At 43.9% G+C, this 26,290-nt stretch overlaps 2 protein-coding genes across 2 annotated transcripts in view; both read right to left on the bottom strand.

Moving 5' to 3' along the window:
• Positions 1-714: 714 nt before the first annotated feature.
• On the bottom strand, positions 715-5,512 carry LOC118777396 (major intrinsically disordered NOTCH2-binding receptor 1-like). The gene is made up of 3 exons (XM_036528234.1): positions 5,354-5,512; positions 4,576-4,818; positions 715-906 (listed from the first exon to the last, which is right to left on the bottom strand). The coding sequence occupies exons 1-3, from the start codon at positions 5,510-5,512 to the stop codon at positions 715-717; spliced, it is 594 nt and encodes a 197-aa protein (XP_036384127.1).
• Positions 5,513-9,004: 3,492 nt separating this feature from the next.
• Positions 9,005-26,290, bottom strand: part of LOC118777948 (A disintegrin and metalloproteinase with thrombospondin motifs 19-like) — a 69,176-nt gene continuing 51,890 nt past the window's right edge. Inside the window, exons 17-23 of the mRNA XM_036529217.1 lie at positions 25,512-25,669; positions 23,066-23,228; positions 22,259-22,394; positions 19,398-19,602; positions 17,408-17,560; positions 11,937-12,114; positions 9,005-9,453 (exon numbers count right to left, since the gene is read on the bottom strand). Of these exons, the coding sequence (XP_036385110.1) occupies positions 9,302-9,453; positions 11,937-12,114; positions 17,408-17,560; positions 19,398-19,602; positions 22,259-22,394; positions 23,066-23,228; positions 25,512-25,669 (1,145 nt within the window). The 3' untranslated portion in view covers positions 9,005-9,301. The remainder of the gene's footprint in view (positions 9,454-11,936; positions 12,115-17,407; positions 17,561-19,397; positions 19,603-22,258; positions 22,395-23,065; positions 23,229-25,511; positions 25,670-26,290) is intronic.

Raw genomic sequence — 26,290 nt, 5'->3', positions numbered from 1 at the left:
AAGGGCAGCCTTGAAAATGCTGTCATAAAAATGTCAAATTTAATTCTGTCAGCGTTTTTTTTTTTATTGTATATACTAACCGCTTAACCCTTTCCAAACAGGATGCCTGTAATACAATACTGAAATGACGCCGCAGTTATTCATAGCACTAGGACAGAATGTCAGGAACTCCTTTGACTTATCTGGAGCAGTTTGTATAGAGTGTTTCTTTTGGATTTTATTTCACTGTGAGCTTTAGGAAGCGGTAAAGAAGTTGCTACACTGACCTGATAGTAACATCTGAGGTAGCAATATGCATACATTATGGTACAAAATAAAACATTATGACTTAAACCTGATGATACAACATCAGCATCCTTACACTTGTGGCCCATATTTTGAAATCAATGTAAGAACATAAGTTAATGATGAAAACAGGCCTCTGGGTCTCTGCTCCCATCACCTTTTAACCGATTTAATGCAATAAGAACATGAAAAATGTGTTCTTATTCGAGAGTGAAAAACACCTCAGAGTCTCAATACACAGACATTTAGCAAGACATCTTTATTTCCTCAACACCAATGAGAAGCAGTGATAAAAATAATCCCTTTTCAAGGGGTTTTCACGCATTAATAAAATAAGTACATCTGCTGTTGTTCTTTTTTTTCCCAGACAGTCATTATGTGAAACCTGCACAGAGTCACAGTTTCATTTCCTTGGCATCACAGAGTTAGTCAGTTTCTATACTGTGTGACCACAATTGGCACAGTGATGATCACAATGAGGGCACACACAGACAGAATCACAGAAGTTGCTATTTTGCAGATTTTGTTCCTCTTTTGTTCAGCCTCTGTCTTCTTCAGAAGGGAGTCGTAGCCTGGAGTGTAGAGATCCTCCAGCCAAAAGCTTAAGTCCCCGGGGTCCTCCTACAAGAACGGAGAGAAAGAGAGACGTTTTCGTGAGTTTCACGCGAAAAGCGCCTGTCTTCGGTCTCGCCTGATATTCCCGTGACACGCTTCAAGTTGCGGGACAGGCAGCATGTCGCCGTGTGACAGCGAAGCAGCTCATTGCCGGTCGTGATGAATGATCAACGTTAGCGTCTGTTGGCTGTGCCGTCATTATCCGTGCGCCGCTTTTGATGGGTGCCGCCCAACAGAGCCTACTCCTCAGAGACTGACAGCTGTCAGAGGGGCGTCAGAGAGACAGCGTCCGCTCAAGGTGAGCTGCCCCACACACATGGGTCCTGACCAGGGACGTTTCTAGCTATTGAAAACATCCAAGGCTAAGTCAAGTTTGCCTGGGGCTCGTCTTTGTTTTTTTTGGGAAATCGGCATCGGTAGGTTTGGGAGGTTATATCTACCTCTATAATAAATAAATATTATCACACCTTCGGACGCTGCAAGTCAAGTTCCACTTTGTTACGCAGTCTGTCTGTTGTTTTGCTATAAACACCTCCTTTTTCAGGGTGAAAATATTCAGGGCTAGGCTTAAAATATTCGGGGCTATAGCCCCGAATGATTGGACCTAACGATGCCACTGGTCCTTACCTTTCTTCCTATCCACACAACACCATGTGCTATGATCTCTTTTGCCATTGGTAGGCAGTGTCCTTGTATGAAATAGCTAGCCAGTGTAACAGTCTCACCTGCACTGTGCTGCAAGGTGAGGCTGACGGGGAGGCTGCACGGTCATCAAACTCTGATCATTTGCATTGAACAGAGGGATGATACCGCTCGTTTCTTCCTGCTATCAGGTAGTCGGCTATGCAACCAGTGCTGTGTACCTCTATCCATGCCTGCGGTGACCATGACCAAACGGCGCAGGATTGTGCTGGACTCAGTTTCGTACCGTGCCCTGAATATTTATCCGTGAACCTCAATCTTATCAGACAGATGAGGAAGGAATGGAGATCTTCAGGACAGATGACACTGGCTGGTAAATAGGGTGCCGTAATCCATGTGGCATGTCTGACTTTTTATCTTGAAATATTTTACTTCGATATATATATATATATTCTAAATTTATCACTGCATCATGACGTTAGATTTTCATTGGTTCACTCTGATCTCCTTTTGTCTTATTCTGTATGTGTGCAGTATATTCTTTTGGATGTCTGTGTGACTGCATCCTCTGTCCCATCCTATGAGCAGCCATTCATTGTTTATTTGCCCTTACCTTGTGCATTCAGCAAGGCGGCATCATATCACCCCATAAAGAACCTCGTGGCTGCATTGGTGAGCTTGCCTTACATCATGTTACAGACCTATAGTGTTTCAGGTGGCACATGGCCTTGAGCATGAGGTCGAGGATCACTGTGATTGCCGTTGTTGACTGTCTTTACATTACATTACATTACATGCATTTAGCAGACACTCTCATCCAGAGCAACTTCCAGCACAATAGAACAGAAGTGTATCCATTCAAATTAGATGAGCAACAGTGTCAGACAAGTCAAACAACACTCACTGACCAGTGAGTGGTCCATGTCATGTATTTAGTGAAAGAACCACTACAATGATGATTTTGGCCTTAAATATGTGAATGTGTGTATACAGCCCAGACAGGCAGACAGAGACAGACAGACAAAAAGTGCAGTGCTAAGCTGTAATTTGCAAGACCGACAGAAAGACTTTAAAATGGAACTGGACAGCGAAGAAGCTGACCTTTTGAGCAGAAGCTTGCAGATCTAATTAATTGTAATGCAGAGCGCTTGGCAGCCGACGTGACATTGGGGAGTACTTGAGCTGCGTTTCTTTGTTTGTAATAGTTTATGGCAGTGATTAATGGAGCTGTAAATAACTGTGGGAGGGACGGGGTCCGCACGTCCTTGAGGACGGCACCATCGTTTGAGTGTTTTAGTCAAGCGGCGATGATGAAAGTTTTTTTTTTTTTTTTTACATATTTCCCAAGAATCCGTTCCTGGAAGCATTAAGAAAATTAACGATGGCCAATGGCGGGGAAAAAAAAATGCCTGTCACCTCAGCTCGTACGGAGAGAGGGATGGTGCGAATGCATCGCGCTGATCATTTGGCTGTTTGACCTTTCAGCGACCCTGCGCCTGTGGAAGTCAAGTGTTGGTAATCAGCCTGTGTTTCCCTCTCCCTCATATGCAGGGAGTGTGGCCGGCCCTGCTTCCTCTTCCCCTCTCTCTCCCTTTCTCGCCCCCCCCCGTCTAACCCCCAGTTCCTCTGACCCTGCTTGTACTCGAGGAGTATCCATAAGTGGACAAAGCATTCACTACTTCTGCACCTTTACACCGTACTATGTTGCATAAGAACATAGGATGCTGAATGGCATGTATCTTTTATTGTGTGCGCTGTTAAAAACCCACCTAGGTGACAGATAAATTAGCGTGCAGATTTAGGTCTAGGTCCGGATTAAATAGTATTTTGGTCCAGATTCCAGATTGAGTACCCCTGGTCTAGTGTATCTAGCACCATGCCAAGGCTGGTCTTGAACACTATAAGGGTCTCTTGCTTTCACTTCAAACCCTTAGCGATTCCAAGTTAGCTATTCCAAACATTTATTGCTCCATAGTATTGTATCTGCCATTATTGCAATAGAGGAAAATACCCCCACCCATGTCAAGTACAAAACAGATTTCACTTACAAATCAATACAGGGATGGATAGCAGAACTAGCTCTGAGTATAATAAAGCAATGGTATACAGGTAAAGTGTGTTGTTAGGCACAACACGCAGTAGAGTGCCTGCAAGCTGTGGCTATGTTCTCAATATACCAAGGGCAGATTCTCCCATAGGGAAATATATCAGGGTACTGCTTCCAGCATCAAAAGCGGTATGGAAGAGTCCCACTGCAAGTGCATTCCTAGATCATTTTTCAATGACAGCCATATTAGATCTATTGTTTATTATTGTTAACATGATATATGTAACACATATGTAACATGATATTAATATTATACATGATTTTTATCCTTTTTTCTAAGATATGTATGTTCTTGTGTTGTGTGACTGTTGTGTATTTTGTTTTAAATTCTTTGTAAATGCATTAAATGTCTACCATTGTCTGCATTCCACAGAGAGTTCTTTCCATTAGTTTAAGTACTTGAAGTACTTTAGGTACTTACAGTTTAAGAATACCTTTTCATTCCAGTTAGAGTATAGCATATAGTATAGCATAGTGGTTAAGGAGCTGGACTTGTAACAGAAAGGTTGCTGGTTTGATTCCCTGGTGGGGCACTGCTCCTTGGGCAAGGTACTTAACCCACAATTACCTCAGTAAATCTAGCTGTATAAGTGGAAAACATTTTAAACAAAAAAACATGTAACTGATGTAAGCCGCTCTGGATAAGAGCTAAATGCCAATAATGTAATGTACATCTGAACACAAGTTTTTAACATCTTGCATGAAAATTATCAATCCATGTAATCGCCCATGAAAGGAATTGTTCCAAAATGGCAATACGTCTCATCGTCAGTTGTAATGACTACTTACATAATACAGTACTGTTGCTGTAAGTGTCAAGGTCTTCAGAAGTATCCACTTACAATACTGAAAGTTAGAGAGGCCACGGAATCATACATCAATGACAACCTTCCAAGTGCACGAGTCAGGTAATGTCCGTACTGTACCTTTAAATAGTTCGCCAGGTTGGGGTGCACCGAGTGTCTGTCAAACTCCTGGACGGTCCAGGATGGTTTTGACTTCCTGTTCTCCCATTCATCGCCAACAGTCCTTGTGTCTGAGTAGAGAGGGTTCGTCTTGATTTTGTTTTTGAGAGTGACCGGGGTGATATGCTTCACCAGGACACTGTCCATTAACACAGGGCTGCCCTCAGGGGAGGGCCTTAGGCCACTCAAATTCCTTTGCTCCCTCTGTGTGCAGGAGGGAGGAAGAGAGGGGGAGAAAGAGAGAGAGAGAGAGAGAGAGAGAGAGAGAGAGAGAGGGAGAGATAGAGATGAAGTGGTCTAATTCCCCTCAGAGTGCTCATTTCCCTGAGTGTAAGTTTACCCTCCAGCCACTTCCCATTATCCCATCCACATGATCCAATAAATTCTGAAAGGCCAGTGTAATTTTGGAAAACGGCAGCAGCTGAACCACCACAACATTACCAGGTTACACTGTCCACTTTCTGTTTAAACTGAAAATTGTTTGCATGTTTGCAGGCATTTGTGCAGCTAGACGTGTGCAAACTTGGTCTCTCTCAACATGCATTAATATTGTTGCCAATCTTTGCTGTGAAGCTGTCAGACTGAATCCCATTCCTTCCAGCGTTGGATAAGACACACAATGAAATCCGTCAATCAAACTTCACTATGAAAAGTAAACAAGGGCACACAGAGAAGGCTGTCTTGCATGAGTTACTGAGAATGACACGGCATCCATCTTATGCCGGGGTGAGGGGCCTACCTGAGAGTAGACACGGTTCTGCCACTGCCGTTGCCCGGACAACGCTGCCCCGGCCGCGAACCCAATCTGGAATATCCCATGGCTGGCCGGCAGCGAATTCACGTCGAGCTGGAGAAACTTCTCCGGGTGGTTGTTGTTCGGCAGAACCGACAGATCCATGTTTCATCGCAGCCGGTCGAACTGAGCCTGTCCTGAGGACACCTGCTGAAGTGAAGCCTCGGCCTCCTAATTATTCATGAAGCACCAGCTCTCTGGCAGGTGTGTGTAACCCTATCTGACCCTACCCTGCCTGTTACATAGCCCCGCCGTGGCCGCGGAGAGACAGGAAATAGACTCCATCACACACATAAGGTGCACAAATACTCAGGTCAAGCGGAGCACAAAGCCATGCGGCACAGACTTGATGGTTGAGATTAATGTGCTGTCTCATTCTTCGTGGGCAGCACTGCAGAGGAGGCACTTTAAATGTAATTTATGGTGCTGGTTATTTGTCTCCACAGGCTAACTGTTAGGAAGCACTTCCCCGTGCCCTCTCGCTGGGCAAGATAATTTCAAAAGGGTCTCAGAATCAGTCCCTGCAGTGCTGAAACTATTATTTGAGTCATCATTTAGGAAAAAAGCAGTTTCTGTGACTATTTTTTGGCTCCACCTTAGAGTTCTGGTGAGTTAATAATAAAGCTAGGCCTATTACCTGAAATTGCATCAGTGAATTGAAGTATCTATTTAAATTAGCTTTCTTAATTAAAATGTACTGGGGAAATGCAGTAAAGAACATTCCGGACTTGCTTTTATTTACATTTGTCTTCAAGACTTTGTTCTATTCTATTTCTGATTGGAGACATGCAGAAACCGGAACAATGACTTGGAACTCCCATGAGCCATCACCAATGTGCCTGCTCCAAGGATATGCAGGGAAACGGAGGCATATTTATTCACCCAATTGAAGTAGAACATGAATTGATGGCCAGATGGAGTCTGTCAAATTGGAAGTTTGTCAAGAGGGAAGGCTGACACCTACTGGCTCTACAACACAATTTCCAGCAGCAACCTGATAATTCCTGGAAACTCTTACCATTTCAGCTACCATCCAAGTGCCAACCAGTCCGCATAGATTCAAGGGATTGCTGCAGGTGAATGTAGGACATTCTATGTCCCCTTTTCTTTAGATTTCTAACTTCAACACATGCAACAGGAAATGGTGGCATTTGAAAAAAGAAAACTGGAAAGGAATCCAACAAATCATGTTTTGTTTTTAATGGAAAAACATAAGAACATGTGAATGATGTACAAATGATCAGTTTTGCCTTTTCACAGAAAGACAGCGTGCAGACAGTTTCGCCAATCCATAGAACTTTTCGAACTGATGTTACATACAAATACAAAAAAAAGCCACGAGTTCAACTGCGGCGTATCAGTACAAAGAAAATAAAACGCACTAAAATGTTCATGTCAAACTAGTGAAACTCAACCTTGAAAAGTTTTTCAGCCAAATGACAGGAGGTTCAAAATGAGCAGTAATCTTGCACCACGAGATGCCCTGACTGAAGGCTCTTTCGAACCTAAACCAGTGAAGCAGTAATTCAGTGTAAACTTCTACAGTGTTTTCGTATTTCTAGAAATTCTTTATTCAAGTAGAAGGTGTGGAATAACCGATGGTAATATTTTTTGTGTGGATATCTTGTGAAATCTACGCTATACAGCAGATGGTTTACCTCCTCCTTAATGAAGCAGCTCTGAGCTCAGACCCTGGGACAGGCTCACTGCTGTGTCATGATGCAACATGTCTCCCCCCCCCCCCCCCCCCACCCCCTCAAAAAAAAAACACTGGCTGCCAAATCTCAGCTCATTGCAAATAATATCATAGCTTAGCACATGACCACATGACCATATGGTGTCCCTTTATCTTCTTATTAAATCCTGCAGGTGTACAGTACAGAGATTCACTTTATTACATTACTAGAAGGAGGGACAATTCCCTTTTGAATGCCTTGCAGAGGTGTCGAAACTCAGCCCATGTTCCCTATGGTACCGGAGATTGTTGACATGTTCTGTGATGTGCAGCAAGAGCCCTGTGAAAGATAGGCCTGTGTTTTAAGAATTACGGTTTCACATCAGGCTGTCCAGAACTGCAGTGGTAATGCAAGCGACGGATGCACCAGTGTTGGAGGTTTCACCAGCTACAGCTTCGGCAGCACCAACATAATACAGTGCGAAGCCTTGGCTGGTGAAATTCCCGGCAGTGTTTGCTCTCTGTGGGAATGATTTTATTACACTTTTGTCTTATTTCAGCATGGACCCTTTTGTCTGCCTATAGCATAGCTTTTTTTAGTGAAAAGGATAAAGGTTGATTAGTCAAATAAAATAAACTATAATCCATTGTTTTGTTTTTTTCTTACTGTATAACAGCCAGATATTTGCTCCTCTATTTTCTGCTACTACAGCACACAGTGAGTTAGGATTTTCTCCAGCTCAAATGAAATTCACTTATATGCCCTGTCAACATGATCTCAGAGTCGTCACAGATGAACAAGGACTGGTATGTGGCAAACTATAACTCTACTTTTAACAGAATGGCCGAATCACTCAAAAATTAAATCCAACTCAATCCTTTGGAGTAGCTCAACCCCTCCAACGAAATGTACAGATACTGTATATTTTAACACACAAGGCTAAATCACGGAATACAATTACCAGCTGGTCTGCATTTCAGCTGCCGTGACTTACACTATCTAATATTAATGTGATTGAAACTCAGTAATGTACCAATTCCATCTCAGAGAACAGAAGAGTAAATATATCAGCAAATATAAGTGTGAACTACTGAAATTTCTTGAGACAGTCAGAGTCATGTGATTATTCCCTGAATGTTGTGGAAATCTGAAGCCAAAAATGGTTGAGGAAACAAGAAAGATTTTGATCAATTCAACAGGAGCACCATGTGTAAAGTAACTGAAATGTTGAAATAAACAAAAAAAAAATAATGCAGTCTGAGTTTTTTCAATGCCTACACAACCCTCTGCCCATGTATCAGTTAAAAAACAGGTAAGTTATGACAAAAAGTGACACTGCTTACATGGGATCTGCATCTTGATTGGTGTGGGGTGATTTGGCCATTGTGTTGAGCTCTGCTCTGTACTTTTTCCACATATCATGCTGCTAAATTGTGAGACAGCAGATAACAGAATATGGTTGATTTGTGCTTTTCAGGGCATGAATATTTTCAGATGGGCACTAGCAGATGAGCATTAAAAAAATCTGTTCAGTCGCCTGTGACATGGTCTTGTTTTACTTAGAGTTTGTACTGGGTAGTTCCTCAAATATTCTTTCATATCCAATAGACAACCAAACCCTCCACTTTTTACTGGCAAATGACATTTCCCTTTCTGATTATTATTGTATTTAAATTCTAAATTCAGCTACAGTATGTTGGATGATTAGAAATTCTTCAATCCATGCCTTGTACTTCTGGGATATTCAAGAGTTTTCTTTTGGAATACCATATGAACAACACATAAAAGAAAAAGAAAAATAGATTTATATAAAAACAACACCTTTCATTCTTGATAAAATAATGTTTTAGGTATAAACTATCTGATCCTTATAGTTTTAGCGAGTGACTGAGCCCAATCTCTCTTAACTAGAATCCCGCCACTGTCATGCGGACAGACATTTCTGCGTGTGCGATAGCAATTGCTTACACACTGTGTAGCTTACAACATACTGATATATCTACCTCATGAGGTGTGCTCAAAAAAAAAAGAGTAAAGCGTATCCGCGTCGACAAATTGGCTGCGGGACGCGACTTGCGGATAATCGGAAATAAATTACGGCGATGAAGTTGTCTGAGACAGCTTGGTCGAAAGCGGCGGGTCTTTGTTCGTCCTGCGTGTTCTTGTAAGTGCACTTGATATAAATAAGGGGGCACCTCGATCAGTTCCACTGGAGGTGTCAACTTCTCTGCTGCATCTTCTGTGCGTAAAAGTCTCTGCAGGTTTCGCAGCACCGCTGGTACCAGCGCATGTCCTGACACAGGTTCTTCTCCCGGATCACCTTGCAGTACACCGGCCACTGGTCCCGCAGGCATTTGAATGTTAAGGCAGCTGGAAAACCAGGATGTGTATTTTTCATTATAATCCGTGCAACTGGTGACACAGCCTAACATCACACTTGGGGGGAGGTATTAGTAGCGGGTATCAGTAGGTATCCTGCCTAAACAGATGGAAAACCAGGCACAAGACAAGCAAGCTGAGCTTGCCATTTAAATTGTCCCGTCGGATGTATGTGTAACGAGTGTCTCTCAGTTTGATGAAATAAACATATTTTGCATACGGGCTTGAGTTGCCTCTCATTTCTATATTCTTTTAAAATTAAAATTAATTTATTTGTCAAATTATTATTGAGGTGCTGTCATCGCCTCTAGGTGGCACTGTGGCGCAAAGCGAAAAATAAACGGCACACCATACTCCCCCAGCGGTTTACACCGTCATCTGGAAATTAATGAGGCAAGACCAACTACTGCATACAATATAACGCATAAAACATCTGTAATTTCACTGCACTACCCTCTAATACTACGATCGATTTATTCATCATATTCAGGATCGCAGAATCTAAAACGCATAGTAGGTATTGTCCAAAATATGCTTATTTTCATAATGGACATAAGGCAGGTTGGGTGGTTTTACCAGGGTTCACGGGGTACACCGCTCCTCTTCCATCACCAGTTCTGTTGAAGCGAGAGTCAGCGCTCCTTGTCTCCACTACACACTTCTCTCTTATACAAACAGCAGTATATTCTCTTTGCTCTATTACATTCCACTTGCCTTGGCAAGACGCAGAGATAAACTCATCTTCGGCGGGGAGACGGTGGTGTTGACACGCTTATTGATGTCAGGGAGACCGTAATGAAACGGAGAGGTCTAAACATTCGCCCTCGCCAGCAAGACTGCGCGCAAGACTGGAAACCGGCGGACCACCAAGTCCGTTCACGCGCCGTCAGATGAAGCGGAGCGATGGAGCTGCATTCGCACCAGACGGCATCTGCTCTGGAGATGGAATTAAGACTGCGGCGAGGTAAACAAAACACCTCTAGGCACATGGTTGCTCTAAATTAAGATGGTGCCATGGAAACAGAAGATAAACAGGCCTCACCATCGAAGTCTCACCCAATAACGTCTGTCCGATTAAAATGCAAAGTGCAGTTTGGAGTGCGCGAGCTCCAGCGATAAGAGGAATGAATCCTGTAATAAGGGTCATGACTTTAAATCTACTGCTGTACCCCCTTCAGAAAAATACTTTACACCGCTTGCATCCAGTAGAAATACAGCTGGATAAATGCATTACAGAATGTGTGAAACTGTAAACATAAGTGTACCTTCAAAGCAAGCAAATGGACAACAATGAAACGAATGACGTCATAACGAATGCTTTGTGTTTGAGAAATTATGACCATGCGTTGTTTGGGGGAAAATAAACGTGTTATCATAATATTGACTTTTGTAATCTCTATGCGAGCTGATAAAGCTTCACTGCGCACTTTTAAGCCCAGCTGCCTCCAGACGGTGAACAGCATATCGAGAGTGATCTGAAGGAGGGATGAGCCAGCCGTTCTCGCTTTCCAGAATCCCTCCTTCAGGACCGAAATGCGCCCAGCTGTGGGGGTGTTCTGGGGAGACGCCCCAGCCCGCACCACAGACATCCCTCCAAGCAGCTGCGTTTAGATTAAAAGGTGAGCACAAGCAATTGTGTCTTAAATATAAACAACGTGCCATGACGGACATGGCTTTTCGTGCTCCCAGCTGCAATGTTAGACAAACTCGTCCTTCTTCCCAGAAGGCTTAACGTTTGACCGCGTTGTCTGAAATCATATTCCTCCAAACACAGCGATACGAACAGCAGGGGAGAGCCGACATGTGGGGAGATCTACTGCAGAGCCAAAACGTGGGTTTTTGTAAATTGTTTTGGCTCAGTTAATGCGAGGCACTGCCGAACAGTCTGTCTGATAAAGTTCTGCATTAGGTGCAGTATGTTCAGAAACCTGCAGTTCACAAATCTTCATATACTAATCATCAGATAAGATTTATTTGACTACTGGTGCTAAACCTTCTGTAAGTGGGACAGAATGCATTGAATGCACTGAGCACTGAGTAATCAAATGAGTTGTTCCTCCTTGAGTCAAATCGAGGTTACTCAAAACAAATTTGGGAACCCTTTAGAAGCCTTAAACAGAGGCAAATGAAAGGCTTTGAGAGGATCCAAAACAGACCATTGAGTGTATACCTCAAGTACGTGGGGGATATGAGGAGTGGGACCACGTGGAAGAGGAGGTGTGTTGGAATGATGGCTGGTGTGATGGAAAGTGCGAAGACACTCTAATGGAGTGAACATGTGTGCATACAGGTTGTGGCAGTGTGACGCTGTGTGAACACAGGTTAAAAACTGTGTGGTGAGAGCGATTGCACATTGTCGCAGCATTACTGAGTGGGAGCACAGAATTCGGTGCTGTGATTTAGCGGGAACACACGTTGAGGTGGTGTGACTGAGCGTTCGCACACCTAGCGGCGGCGTGACGGATGACGCTCACCCAGTCGAGGCGAGGTGATGGTGTTGACGTTGATCCTCTCGTTGCAGGCTTGCAGGTGGCAGGGGCGGTACGCTGCGGGTTTCTCAGAGGAGAAGCACTCGTTGCCGTGGCGCCCCGTTATCTTGTGCATGCACTGGATCACCCTCGACTGCATCCCTTTGCCGCAGGTGACGGAGCACTGCAAGGGACCGCGACAGACAAAGAATGAAGGGGAATGAAGGGGATGGAACCCCGGACGGGACAAAATGCATGCTGGGGGCAACAGGGGACAAACATTGCCAGGAAGCAAGGAGAAACAGGTGATGGTATGATGGGACTAAGGTTCATCCCTCCTGAAAACAGACAGACCTTTAGATATTTCCTCTCTTCAAATCTAATTCTCTCCAAATTTTTTCAGTTAGCACGCCATTGGGTTCCATGTTAAAAGAATCCTTTAAACATTACACAGAAACCCATTTACTCGCGTTTTTCAATTGTTTAACACACCTTTGTCATAGTTGGACTAGTAATATTCTTTTCAGGTTAATGTGTGAGGCCAATTAATGTTTTCAGGTGAATTTGCAGTCAGCCTCACTTCAGGTATTCAAGAGCTGTAAATGCACTGTAGTAGTTCTCTTTCGTCAGCCAGCAGATGGCAGTAATGCAGCTTTTCTTTTCCAAAACCTGATTTTTGGAGGGAAGGAGGTCATCTTTGAGACACAAGTTTTACTAGATGGAGACACAAGTAATACAAGGCTTTACATTAGAAATGAAAGCAAATGAAATGAAAGCATATAATCAATGACATTAAACAACTAGCCAGCTAGGGCTACCAAAGTGTTGTAAGGAAAGTTTTATAAAAATGCTTTGTGCTTTATTGGGCACAGGTAGGTTCTCTCTATCACAACGTAATGCAAAACCAGACCTGTTTAAAATCCATATCCATATAAAATCTGTAAATTTGGTGGAACTGTAATAATTATATCACACACATTCGTGGTGTCCAAAATATGAAGTGCTCATCACTGGCATATAGTGCAAAATTGGCATGGTGAACAGTCTAATCCTCCAGGCTCTCCAGCATACTTACTTTTCTTGAAGTCTGACATCTGACCTTCAGATTTATTTTTCAGTGTCCGTGTAATGACAGGATATGAGTACATCATTAATCTCCTCTACAGTCCTCCCTCAAATCAGTTACATGCTGTCACTTCTAAATTGGTACTAATGACTAAAATGAAGGGAGTGCAGATGTAGCGTAAAACCATCAGCATGCATATTAGGAAAATAGATTAAAAAACCTCCCCTATCAAGCTTTTATCATCTGCTTTTGAAATGAGCCTTTTTGAAACCTGTCTTCCAGTCTATTCATTTCCTATGAACTGTTTTAGAATGCTTATTCAAAATGTTGTGTTACATGTTAAAAAAAATGTAAAACTGAGTGTCACTAAAGGGCAGATTTGCACAGATGCAGGTGGATGGTGAAGTTCAATAACAGTCCTTACATAGTAGCATTAGATTTCATCTGTCCTATTTTCTCTCTACAGACAAAGAGGAATGCAGTCTACTGTAGGGTCACAGTGTGTTTTCACTACGTGAAATTGTTAATTGTGACAGACTGCCTGCAAATCTCATGTAGAAAAATTTTAATCTGTAGTTTCCTAAATCTATTTCCCATGTGGTTTGTTCCAAGGGCAATTGAGAAGCAAAAAATTATTTAATGTAAATAATAATCTTGTTTTTAATGTAGTTACAGTTTGCTAATTCAATTAAAATGTATCCGTCTGCTGGAAAAAAAGTAATTTGAAGACGATTCTCGTCTAGATATGTCCCATGCCAAAGTACATAGAAAATGTCCCAATGTTTATTTTGGTTTTACATTCCAGACTGCATGGAATTAATCCATTTACAATGTTGTATTTGAGGATGCAAGCTTTTTGAAACTTGCTCTTGGCAGTCTGTTTAAAATACGGTATGTCTTAGGTACTGTATGCCTATGATATTGATTGCTATGTACAAACCTTGACCACACTTTTTACAGGTATACTCTTGTAATAGTAATAGAAGTAACATGTTTTTTTTTGTTGTTTTATAACACTGAGACTGATAAACATAAAATAGATCTTCAGAAAACATTTTTTAGAAATGATGTTGAATGCATACACCTAAAACATCTAATGTAAAATGTGCAGCACGGTAGTATGGTAATGGTTAAGTGATGGTAAAGTAGGAAACTGGTAAGTGACACAATAAACAACTCCTTATTGGCTTGCTTTTTTGGGGTCATGCAACTGTTTCCACCTGCGTACCCTGACTCTGTTAAATACTCTTTAAGAAATGCATTTGTGTCGTTTTTCCAGAACAATCCAATTGATATGTTTTCTTTATACACATATATGGTTATTTTGAAAATACACAAATGTGTTCATGACACTAGCTGAAACTCGCTATTCAGTTTTTATGCTCTTCAAATGTTGTGTTGTGTAGTCCAGCTGTGTGTTCAAACAATTAAAATGCTGTGTTTTCCTTTGCATTTGCATGCATAGCTCATCGCTGCCTTATTCAGCATGGTGCTGCTCTCAGTTACTAATCTAGTACATTAGCGCAGGTTAGCATCGCACTCTCAGCCAAGCCAAAATTGAAAGCACTTGAGCGTGAGTGAAACACCAGGCTAGCATTTGGCTGCTGTTTTCTCAGCTCCTAGCTAGCTGGGGACTTTCGCCAAGCAGAGAGCTGGGCCTAGACACTTTTAACTCAGCAAAGATGGGGAAAGCATTTGCATGGGAGACGTCAGACCTAGGCTTTGCGTTGACTGACACCGGCAGACCCCGATATGCTTTACAACCCCTTTTCCAAAATGAAAACTCATTTTTACAGCTTTATACACTGTTAAAAAGAGAATTGGGAGAATATTTTAAGGACAGAGCCCAACAGGCCTTAAACTGAGGGCTCCTCTTACCTGCATCTCTCTGGAAAAATTCATCTAATTTAATAACAGGCTTCTGGTGTGACAGACGAAGAATGCCGGCGATTAGTCATGCGTTTGTCTCGGCGCGAGGAAGCAGGAGACCTAAGGTTATTCTTTTTGTAATCACCAATCCATTAATCTTGTTTTGCAGCTAATTTACAGGAGTGAAACAGACCTGTGTCCGGGCCTCTGGGGCAGAAGAAACCTAGAGAACGGCAAGTTGCAGCACCGTCCTCAGGCGCGGCGGTAGGCCGGGACAAACCAGCCAGACGGAGAACAGCGGTCACGATTCAGTTGCTAGAATAATATCAAGCTGAGTGGTCTTTAAATAAACCAAGAGTGTAGTCAGCTGCAACGCGTATCATTTCCTGCTCGTACCAACATTTACGCATCGTGACAAACGCGCTATCGAGAGATTCCGAGAAAGAGCAGTTGCAAGCGTGAGGCCGCTACAGCGCTAGCACACAGCTGTGGCATCCATTCAGACAGTATCCACCCGACGGAGACATCTGGGGCTAACTGTTTATACAGTCGAATGTGGATTATTAGCATTGCTACCGTCCAGTAAACATGAAGGAAATTTGCAGTACATTGCACTGTCAAAACAGATGTGCCATTATGTAGGCCTTTTTGGGCAGGATCTCGAGTGAAACCGAAATCAGCTGACACAGCTCACTGGCCTTATATTTTTCCAGGTCCCTTCAAATTTCGTCACGCTGGATAATGACGCAGGAGCTTTCTAAGAACGGTGCTACAGACATTCAGTGAGCGTAAAACGTGTTAGTGCATTTTGCTGTGAAGACCTTGTCGTGTACAAATATCTGGCAAATACAGCACCATGCACAGAATTGCATCTGTCTTGTCTGCTATTCTGTTGGCTGCATGGATTTCAGACATGCTGCTCCACATAAAGGTGATACTGCAGCCTCCATCACTACTATTACTTCTACTAAATCTCTAGCACTACTAGCATAGACATGTCCCTCTAACATCACTTTGACAGAGTAATTGGGCTCCTTAGCCCCCCTCCCCCCCTACCCCAACACCAAGTGACAGTGTACCACCCACTTGCAAAATGAATATGCCACTGACTCCTGTTCCTATAACCCCTCATATTACAACTACTACTACTACTAAAACAGATTCGCTGAGGCTAGAGAATGCATCAGAGGCATTAGGTAAAGTTAAATGAAATTCTGCGAAGTGAATGGAGACGTCATTGAGAGGGACAGGGTGCACTGAAGGGAGGCAAATAGAATGGTGCCGTCGGGGCGCTGGTGTGCATCTCAGTGATTGACAGCGTGCTGAACCTGATCCCTGAACTTTGACCCCCCACGGCCTGCAGCAAGTTCAAGTCCACTGTGTCTCTTACCAGGAAACCTCCCCCGGGGGGGGGGGAGTATATATCTGCTAAAAATTCTTCAAAAAATGCCCCTCTCCTTAAGGGATGACGTCCTTGTGTCATTCTACAGAGAGCAAGGACAGTATTTAAACATGCAAGACTCCCCCTTCCTTTTAAGCATGTGTAAAGTGAGAAAATGTGACAGACAGAGGCTTGCCTTGTGTGTTATAGTAATTTAATTTTTTTTTGTCAAACTTGGAAAAAATTGCTGTGAAACAGCAGTCGGAAAAAAAAATGTGAGGAACTCAAGGCAACCCAAAGCCTGGTCCAGCTCTCTCTCACTTGAAGAAATTGGTTTGTCATTGGCTGTGAGTATGGAGGTCATAGGTCAGAGCTGTGGAACAAATCCCAGCCCACAAATTTACTAGAAAGCTCTTAATGGGCGTGCTTTAGCACGCTGCGAGGATTCTTGTTCCGTAAAGACAGCTGGGCTCATATTCCTTGTGTAATGTAATGCTGCAGGGCATGGCGGTGGTGAAGAATGCACCAAACAGGGTGGCACAGAGAGTTTGATTCCTGGCAGAAAACAGGAAACTGGAGACAGCCAGTCTTGTGCCAGCCCCCTGCAGTCTGATAGTAACACACCTGAGCAAGGGGTTTGATTTAACTGCACTTACAGTGAGAGAAGGGCTACACTTACTGGACTGTTAATTTGTTAATGCTAGAGGCGATCAAAAGAATGATAATGACTATCTGTATCACCACAAGACACAGTATTTTTGACTGTGATGGTTATTATTATGATAAATACATACGATTATTGTAAAGTTATGGCCATCATATTTCCTGGCTGTGTTTTCTCTTAAACAAGCTTGCAGTTTCCCCATTGAGGAAATTAGCTGTGACATGTGTTACATAAATCTAAAAAAAGGGAACAGTACTGGAAATGCTGGATACACACTAACAAGTTATGGTCCTGCTCTAAATCTTAGTTGAATAGAAATAATAGCTTGTCAAGGATTTGAACCTGTCACTGACTGGATTAATTGGTGCCGGGGACGCTGAGGAAGGTGGGAAGAAAAGACGGCAGAAGTAGAGGTTAGGGACAGGGTGTTTGGGGTTACGCTAGGGCGAGAGAGAGAGGGGGAGAGGGAGAGGGAGAGGCACGGTCGGGCGACGCACCTTGGCCCAGTCTCCTGTCCTCCATATGTAGCACTTGGAGTAGTCCTCGCAGTCCTCCACCTCCCGCGGGAGGGTCGTCAGGTCACACTTCCTGCGCGGATTGGTGCACTTCACCAGGCGGTGCCGCGCCCCCCGGCCACACTTCACTGAGCACTGCAACACAAACCGCCACCACCACCCCCCCCAGCCCCCCCCCACCGAGACACAATTTACGCCAGGACACATCCCGAGACACATCCCCTCACGTTCCCCCCCTCTTCTGCCCTGACATGTCCGGGCCACATGGGGGAATTGCCGCGGCGATGAAAGGCAAGGAGATACCCCTAGCGCCTCATGGACCCCCCACCTCCCCACCCCTCTCTACCCACACCCCCTAGTGTCAGCAGATGTTTCGGTTTAGGCCTTCCAGATCACTCACTTCCCCAGGTGAGTTATAGCCGGTTGCATAACTGGCTCTTAAAGAGGTATTAAATCACAGGTTGGGATGGGGGATTTTTTTAGGGGGATAGTGGTGGTGGTGGTGGTGGTGGTGGTTGTTGGGGGGGGTGGGGGGGGTAAACCCACTACTACACTTTTTACACAGCTGAGAAAAAGAATGCTTAAACCCTGAGTTGATCTGTTTCCATTATACAAAGTGTGATTTACTTGTGCCTGTTATACAGAGTACTATTAAGGTTCCCTTTCAGAGCTCCGCCCCTTTTCTGGAGGAAAGGCATGGGTCACGCCACTGGGGGGTGGCCCAGTGCTCTGGTCTGGCCACCACACCCACAAACGGGTTGGACCGGTCTCCCCCTGAAACGCAGAGGCTCAGATGAACGGCTCAAAAATCACATGTGTGCGGCCGTAATTTATGTCCACAACCATAATTTACACATACAGTCCCTCCGCCCAGTCCTCTTCCCCTCAGGGGCCGACATGTGGCCAAAGCCCCAGGGGAGAGACGCTCACACACTCACAGAGCGTAAGCACTGTACTCAGCCTGCTCGGATGACAAACGACGCAATTAATCTCACCTCGCTGCTAATCACACTCGCGTAAACAGTGTTTACTCAGCTAAACAAATGCACCCCGGAGACATAACAGGATTCGTACAATAAAATTTTTTCTAATTCAGAAGAACATTCTTTCTTTGTGAGGAGGAAGTATTTGGAGGCCCATCACTCAGTTTCAATGGAAATATTTCCCCCTTAACCATAATATGCCGCCTGTGCTGAATCTTCTCTCCCTCACTGCCAATCCACCCCCCAAAAAATCAAGTATAAAAATTCATAGATTGCATAAAAATGTTCTCGATATAAAGAACATTTATACACATTTATATTATATTTATATCATAGTGATAATATCTACAAATATGAAAGTTTTGTTTTAGTTAAAATTGGAAACCACGTAAGAGGTTTTTAATGAGAAAACACCGAAGGGAAATAAATAGCAGGCATTCTTATTATCAGATCAGGTAAGCTTAAAATAAGAAACGTTTCCTTGTTAGGGAATTATTTTTTTTCAGCTCTTTTGTCTAGAGCCAGCCGCCCTCTGAAGGAGGCTGGCACCAGTGCAGGTGAGTGATCTGCAGGTGGGTCAAAAGCCGTGATGGAATCTCAGATCACCTGCGTTTACACTGTATGAGATTAAAAGGCACCTAGCGCCGGAATTTAAATCGGAATGATTACTGAACATGTAATATCTGCTGGGAGCTTAACATTAATGCAAAACTTTCTGTGGGAAAGTCAATTTGAGGAATTTGAGATCGCACCATAGGGCAATCATGTAGGTAGACACACAAGCAAGCATTATCATAAGCAAGCAATGTTTATAAATGCTTGGTTTGTCCAAACAGACGCTTTCCCTGGGTTTTATTTTCTCATAGAGCTGCCCCTAGGAGACAATTAAGTGTACAGAGAAGTAGTAACACTTAAGAGTGAGTTTCAAGGAGACTTTTAAAAGCGCCCGAGATCATGGTTAGTACCGGTCGGTGTTATGGCGGAGCTACCTCAGACCACACGCCGGCCTCCCACACGGTCATGCAGTCCTGCCCCTCACAGCGCTGGGTGGGGGCGGGTTTGGGGCCCGCGCAGTCCCGGTCCTTGGCCTTCACCAGGGTGCCGTTCCGCAGCTGCAAAGTGCAGGCCACCTGCCTGCTCTGGGACCCCTTCCCGCACGTCCGCGAGCAGGACGTCCACTCCGTCATCATCCACCTGGGGGTCAGAGGTCGCGTGTTACCTCCCCGCTGAAACGCGGGCCTTTCCCTAAATCATCCGCAGCGCACAAACACGGGGCCTTTCCGCCTTTCACCCGGGAGGCTCGGGGGAGAAAAAAACGTCCCAACGCCGGCACCTCTGGGTTTCGCGCGTTCCGTGTGAAAGCAGACTTTGGTTCCATAACGTAGCCCACCTGCGTCAGGGGCGCACGTGAGACTGGAGACGGGGCTCCTTTTTAAAACACTCTAGCGGTCAGTTTTACCAGTCAGGACATCCAGCAGGTGCAGTGAAGCAGAACACCTTTTAATGAACATAAGTGAATCAAATGGTACAGTATTACAGGAATCTTCTTTCCAGTTGGAGCTCATACATTAAGGGGTATATCTCAGGGACCTGGAGGTAATAACAGAATCGCATTCGGAGACTAATCATGAGGTTTTCACCACCAGCCAAAGGGCCAGCATCCTGTTTGACCATTACAAAAACTAATATGTCTGCATCAGCCAAAAGCTGTGGTGGTAAGAGTTGTGTCCCATTTGGAGATGACCCCTTAAAAGGTACATCACCCCCATTAAAGGTGTGGAGGCAACTCTCACACCCGCTGTGGCGTACAGAGGAGAGGCCGAGAGTGCTACCAGGCCCGGCCGCGTCATCCATCTGGGACACAGATGTGAGGGGCAGAGAGGAGAGAGAGGGCTTCGGGGGAGATTTGTTATGTCCAGCCTTCTTCGCAGAGAGAGAGAGAGAGAGAGAGAGAGAGAGAGAGAGAGAGATCAGGAGGATAGGAAGAGATAGGAGCCAGCTGGCAGCTGCCGGGCCAGACTAAAACATGACGTGGTCCCAGGAATATCGCGCTCCTCCGGCTCAGACGACACTTCGGCAGGCCTGCGCGGCGTTATCTGATCACTCAATGCACCAGATCAGGTTTTATGACATCGAGGCCGTAAATTAGATTTATCCGCCATTCTCGCGGGTGACGTGTAAAGGCCGCATGTACTGACACGAAACTGGAGAGAAGACGTGTATTTCCTCGGGATTACACCCGGCTCCAGGTGAATACAGCGCTAGGCTTTCTTCTGAGCTATAAAACTTAGTCAGGAACCCTTTTTTTTTTCAAGCAGAGAGCATAAACGTTTGTGTAAGACTGATTCATGAGTAATGGTAACGGTCCACCGTCTCTACAACCATTATTAATATTGCATACAGCATGAAGATTTTGAAGTCCTTGGGACACAGGAGAGAGAATATGACTCATTACGACATAATTCTGCCACAGGAATTAAAAAAGGGCCTCTTCTCAATGAGATTGCTATTACAACATTTTTCCCTCACAATACGTGCCAATTACAACAAATCCTGCAAGGGGACGTACATCTTGTGCAAACATTTCAGTATCTCGAGCGGATGATTTAGTGTTTCCTCACCAGCGGAGGCTCATGGAAACAATTTGATGATGTCGTTTTGCGAGCAGAGGTATTTCAAATAAAAGAAGGAGTCTGAGGATACGCTAATCTGTCACGGCGTAATAAAAAGGCCTACGACAACCACTGTCAAATTCGTTATTTTGTTGCCTTCCACTTATTTTGACTTGTATGTATGTATGGCGTGCTGGCTGTCACAGTTAACATAAGAGCAGGAAGGTTTATGTCCCTCCCTGGCCCCATCCCCCTCCTCCCCCACCATGCTAATGGGGTCTGTGAAAGGAAGATCTGTTGAAAACTGCAGATAACCTGGACCCCCAGAGACCTGACATCAGGCGTGCGAGATAAAGAGTTTCCTCCAACACAATATCTAATGACAGTCAAATGTTCCTGTAGGGCTGCAAGACATAAACAAACAGTGTCCCCATTTGGGGAAAAAAAGCAATTTAGTCCTTCCATTAGGGCTGATTCCAGCACACAGGCTGTAGTCATTCGGCTGTATGGCCCTTCAAGAGGCCATCATAATCATTTCAATTAGCACCTGATTTACCCTTTGAGTAGCATGGGAATCGCTCCAATTGCTAAGAGACGAGGTGAAACAGAAACCAGCAGATACAGAGGTCTTCATGAACTAAAAGTGCCTGACCTTGCTGCGGATAAAGATGGCTTATAGTACCACTGTGTATGCACATAAAACAATACCCAACCCAAAAAGGCTAAATTTCCACTGACATCCAATATTCTTTTATCACTCAAACTCCGAGAGGCTGCCAAGGTGCAATTTGTCTTTTGCTTTTCCCGAGAACATTAACAACAACGCTCTTTCTTTGAAATCCTGCAATTTCATCCCTCCATTTTTCAACAGAACACAGCAGTTTCACTTAATTACGTTTTTCGCTATCAAAGGCCAATGGACACTGCCATCTTTGTGCCAGCGATAAGCCCCTGGTGATGAAATTTGCCTTCAGCCAGCGTGTTGAGAGAGTCGGTGAAAATATCTCCTGTAAGTATATTGAGAGTTCACTGGGGTCACCATTCCCCAAAGGCCCACCGACAGGGTCTCGGCAAAACAAGGCCCCGCCAATAAATATTAGTGCATCAGTCAAAAGGATCCCTCATAACAAGTGCATTAGTGATAGCAGCTCCCACTCTGGTGCCTGGACAGTGCAACAGCAGTAACATTCCCTCCAACCATTACAGGAATAGGTGTCAGTGAAAATATCCCTCCTTACCTTGTCTGGCATGGCTGCTCATTACATTTGCGCACTTGGGGCTCTGGCTTGGTCAGGTGGCGACACCTCCTGTTGTCCACCACGCTGGTAGTCTTGTTGACGATCTTAGTGCAGGCGACAATGGTCTTTCGTTCTCCTGCAAATTGAAAATTAATGAACAATAGACATTAAAGTTCATGATTATTCATCTTGTGGAATCGTACACATGAAAGATGCTTTAGTAACTCCTCCAGTAGAAAGCTGAAGTCATTTCATTTGCTGAATCAAACAAAAAAGAGAGAGAAAGCCACAATTAATGTTACCTATGGAACAGCAAGTAATCACTATGGTCAATGGTAAAATCTTAAAATAGAACTGCAATGTTGATTAATTCGTCAGAATGACTGCAGTGAGTGTTGAAAGGTGAGTCTGTGCCGCAAAAGGGGATCATGGAGAGGAAAGGACATCAGGTGAGGAGATTTCATCAGGCAAGAACTGAGAGAGTAGGAGGAATTGGGCGAGTGGGAGAAATCAGGCGAGTAGGGTGAATCAGGCACATAGGAAAAATTGGGAACAGACTAGGAATCAGGTGAGGTGGTAAAGCTGGCTGAGGGGAGGAAATTATGGGAAGGGAGACTCAGGTGAGGACACAGAATCAGGAAAGGAGGGGAAATCGGACAAGAAGTCAGTCATGGAATAAAGTGAGGATGAGAGTCACGCTGGGAGGGTTAGGTTTAGGGTTAGGGAGGTGGAAGAGTAAGGGAGAGTTGTGGAATTAGGTGAGGAAGAGAGTCAGGTGGGGAAGGGAAATCGGGTCAGTCCACCTACCTCCTCCACACACAGCATGGCAGTCCTCCCAGCCTGAGTGGGTCCACATGAACAGGGGCTCACTGGCCTTAGTGACCAGTCCGCTCTGCGGTTCTGGTGACGGCTCTGCCGGGATGGTGTACTCGTAGTGGATTCCGTAGTTCTGGTCATTGAACAAGAGCACCTGGATCACAGGAAATCAGCAGTGAGACCAACTCTCCAAAGGTCATGATCGAAGTAAATGTAGGTCCGAGTGCAACTGACGATGTTGCAATAAAAGTATAATCCCTCTGTTGAGTTAATATCTTCTCATAAAATAGAACTGAAGGTGACTTGAAGCTTTGATATTTCCCTGACAAATGAAATGTGTGATCCATAAACCCAGTCCAAAAATATCAGCAGAGTGCACTCAGGCAAGGAATATTGCTCCATGTTTACTTTATTTCATGGAATTCAAAATTCTTTTCATTCAACTGAGGAATTTAAAGGTTTTAAAGGTTTGTTTTGGTCAAGACTACAGTGACCAAAGAACTACAGGAGCCACTGAAGTCTGTAGTACCACCCATATGCTTTTGCTGTGGGAAATGTGCAAGTCATGTCTCTATCTATCTCTATCATGTGTCCTGTTTTATGACAATAGTGTCATGTAAAAAAATGAATGAAATTTGCTATGGTAAAGTAAAGCGGAAGACTAGCAACTTCAGACCACTCTACAATGTAAAGAACACAGGAAAGAGGCAGTGCTATTTTTTATGTTTTGTTTAAGAAGCATTAATATAATCTCGACAGTTTTCCAATATTGCCAAATGCTTAACTCATTCAACACTCCATTCACTTAGGTAATCAAACAACCTTCTTGTAAACATGTGTTGCAAAATGTCTCAATGCACAATGCTTTTTCTGAAAGAACACTTCATAATTTCCTGTTGATTACATTAGGTCCAATCAAAATTTGGCATTATAAACTGAAAATTTATTGAGTTGATTGGAAAATGACTAACTGTATTATCTGTACTGAAAAGTATGAACATTGTTTACTTTGTGCTTTGTATCATTGCAGAAATGAAACATGCGAAGAGCTGAGAAGCATTCAAAGGAAACTGAGAAAAAATCTTATTAATAAACAAGAACATGCCATGAAACTAGATCATTTCCTTTTATTTTATTCATGAAAAATCTTAAAATCAAAATTGTTTCTATATGTTCATTTGATCCTTTGTTCACTTTGAAAAACCCTTGTTTAAAACAGTATTATATTAAAACATGATTTCAAAAATGATTCATTTCAACTGCTGTTTTAGCTGTCAATTGATTATTGTAATCATTTGACAATAATATACATATAATTATAAGAAATGTAATGTTATGCTAGTCATATTTTCTCATGAGTTACTGAATGTACTGTAATATTATGTGCATTGACATATATTACAATATTGACAATATAATAATTGTAAATTGAAGACAGTCCCAGACATTCCCAGTTTAGCCAGATACACAAAAACCTCTGTTTGCAATGACTGATTTAATTAGCAGCAAGGGAAAAAATCCATCAGTGACATGCTAAGTTGTCAGAACAAAAAGGATTACTCAATGGCTACTTGGCCATTTTTGCCAAACTTTTTTTTTCCTTATTTCAACAAGCGGTTTGATCAATGGCAGTATACTCAGACCTCCATCTTTTGTTTAATCAAATTAGCGGGACTGTTTGGTCATGTTGGCCCATCATGGGATAATCCTATTAAAATGATAACTCTGTAATCCCATAAATGACGATGCTATCGGTGGTCAGGCTGAGCAGACTCATCCTTACCTTCGTTATTAAAATACCCCCGTGTCTAAAAGCTATCCAAGCGCCATGCAGCTGCTACCGTCATTGAAAACAACACAGCCTGTTTTTGTTCTTCCTTTTATACAATGCTGCTTTTGGATTCGTCCATAAGTCAAATGAAATTCTCCAAGACACTCGCATGTGGCTTATTTTTAGTTCTACGAGTCACACAGTACACTACAGCGGACTGGGCACTCATTGGAGGATAGGCACTATTCTGTTAGTGTCATCTCACTGACTCATAGACACCTGAAAAATTGCGGGGTGCATGAAAGTGTAGAGACAAGCAACTCCTGCCGACACACTCACTCCTCAAATCAAGAGAAATTGCTTTATCCACTGCACCACTTACAGCCCTACAACACAGCATATTAATTAACTAAGGAAGATCTTTGCAAGGACTGCATACGCATTCACAAATATATATGCCAGGTGTAATAAAACTGTGTAACTGTATGTCACCACCCAAGTCCCCTGTCCCAATGGACAGTGAGTTTTAATATTCATGTAGTGGTGAGGTGTTGTGAAGCATTTATGGGTGTTATGTTGGTCTTATGCCAGACTCTTCATAGAAGATGCTACGAAATTTTCTGTGTGTCAGGGGACACAGGAGGGAATTAGCTGATCACCACTGACCAAAAGATGCAGAGGGGAGGTGGTGGGGCCTTTGGCTGACAGTTTCTCCCACAATCCTCTTCTGACATAGTGGACTGTGGTGCCGGCGATGTTGAAGGAGCCCGGGTTCTCGATTTTCCAGTCGCTGTTTATGGAATGCTTGCTGGTGTCTTTGAGGGCTGTGAAAACAAACACCACACCTCCGTTTTTAATGCCACACTGAGGGGCAGACACTTTTTTTTTCATTCAAATGAGCAACAGGCATTTCACAGAACAGAGGCAGCTGTCTAGCGCATGGTTGGACGCAGCTGTTGTGTCCTTGACCCCGGTGCTGTACCTTTAAACGCTCCAGGCGGAATTCAGCTGTATCGATATATCACCGAATGACTAAGGTGTGAATTTGTTGAGTGTCGTAAAGCAGTGAGAGAGAACACCATCCAAGCGCCACGTGGAACTGAACCGGCGACAAGCGAACTCTTTGGCTTCTCCCCGCGGAAAACGGAGTGTAGTAACGGTCTCCCTGTGACTCACTTCCACACTGTTCCGTTTGGACCTTCGCTGTCCGGAGGCTTGGAGGGGGCGGAGTCCTGTCACGCCGAGCCGCGAACTGGGCCGGTCTCGCCGAGAGCTCCCCCCAGGGGCCCAGGGAGAGAGACTCGCACTCTCCGCTGCCTGTGTGTCCAGGCCTGTCCCCCCCCCCGTCACTCATGTGTTTCTGATTGTGCTGGGGGGAGTTCTAATGTGTGTCAGCTGACAGCTACCAGAGAATAACAGGCCTACCGGGATACTTCCTTTCATGT

The sequence above is a fragment of the Megalops cyprinoides genome, chromosome 5 (assembly GCF_013368585.1).
Source record: "Megalops cyprinoides isolate fMegCyp1 chromosome 5, fMegCyp1.pri, whole genome shotgun sequence".
In the NCBI taxonomy this organism is placed as follows: domain Eukaryota; kingdom Metazoa; phylum Chordata; class Actinopteri; order Elopiformes; family Megalopidae; genus Megalops; species Megalops cyprinoides.
Note: the sequence above shows the minus strand (reverse complement) of the source record. Positions and strands in the feature narration are given on the sequence as shown.

Bases quoted from the DNA above. Each gene is read 5' to 3' on its own strand.
- LOC118777396 (XM_036528234.1), bottom strand. From the start codon at position 5,512: ATGGATCTGTCGGTTCTGCCGAACAACAACCACCCGGAGAAGTTTCTC. The intron at 4,819-5,353 runs GTAGGCCCCTCA...TCCTGCACACAG, and splicing joins AGAACCGTGTCTACTCTCAG to AGGGAGCAAAGGAATTTGAG. The intron at 907-4,575 runs GTACAGTACGGA...CCGTTCTTGTAG, and splicing joins ACCTGGCGAACTATTTAAAG to GAGGACCCCGGGGACTTAAG.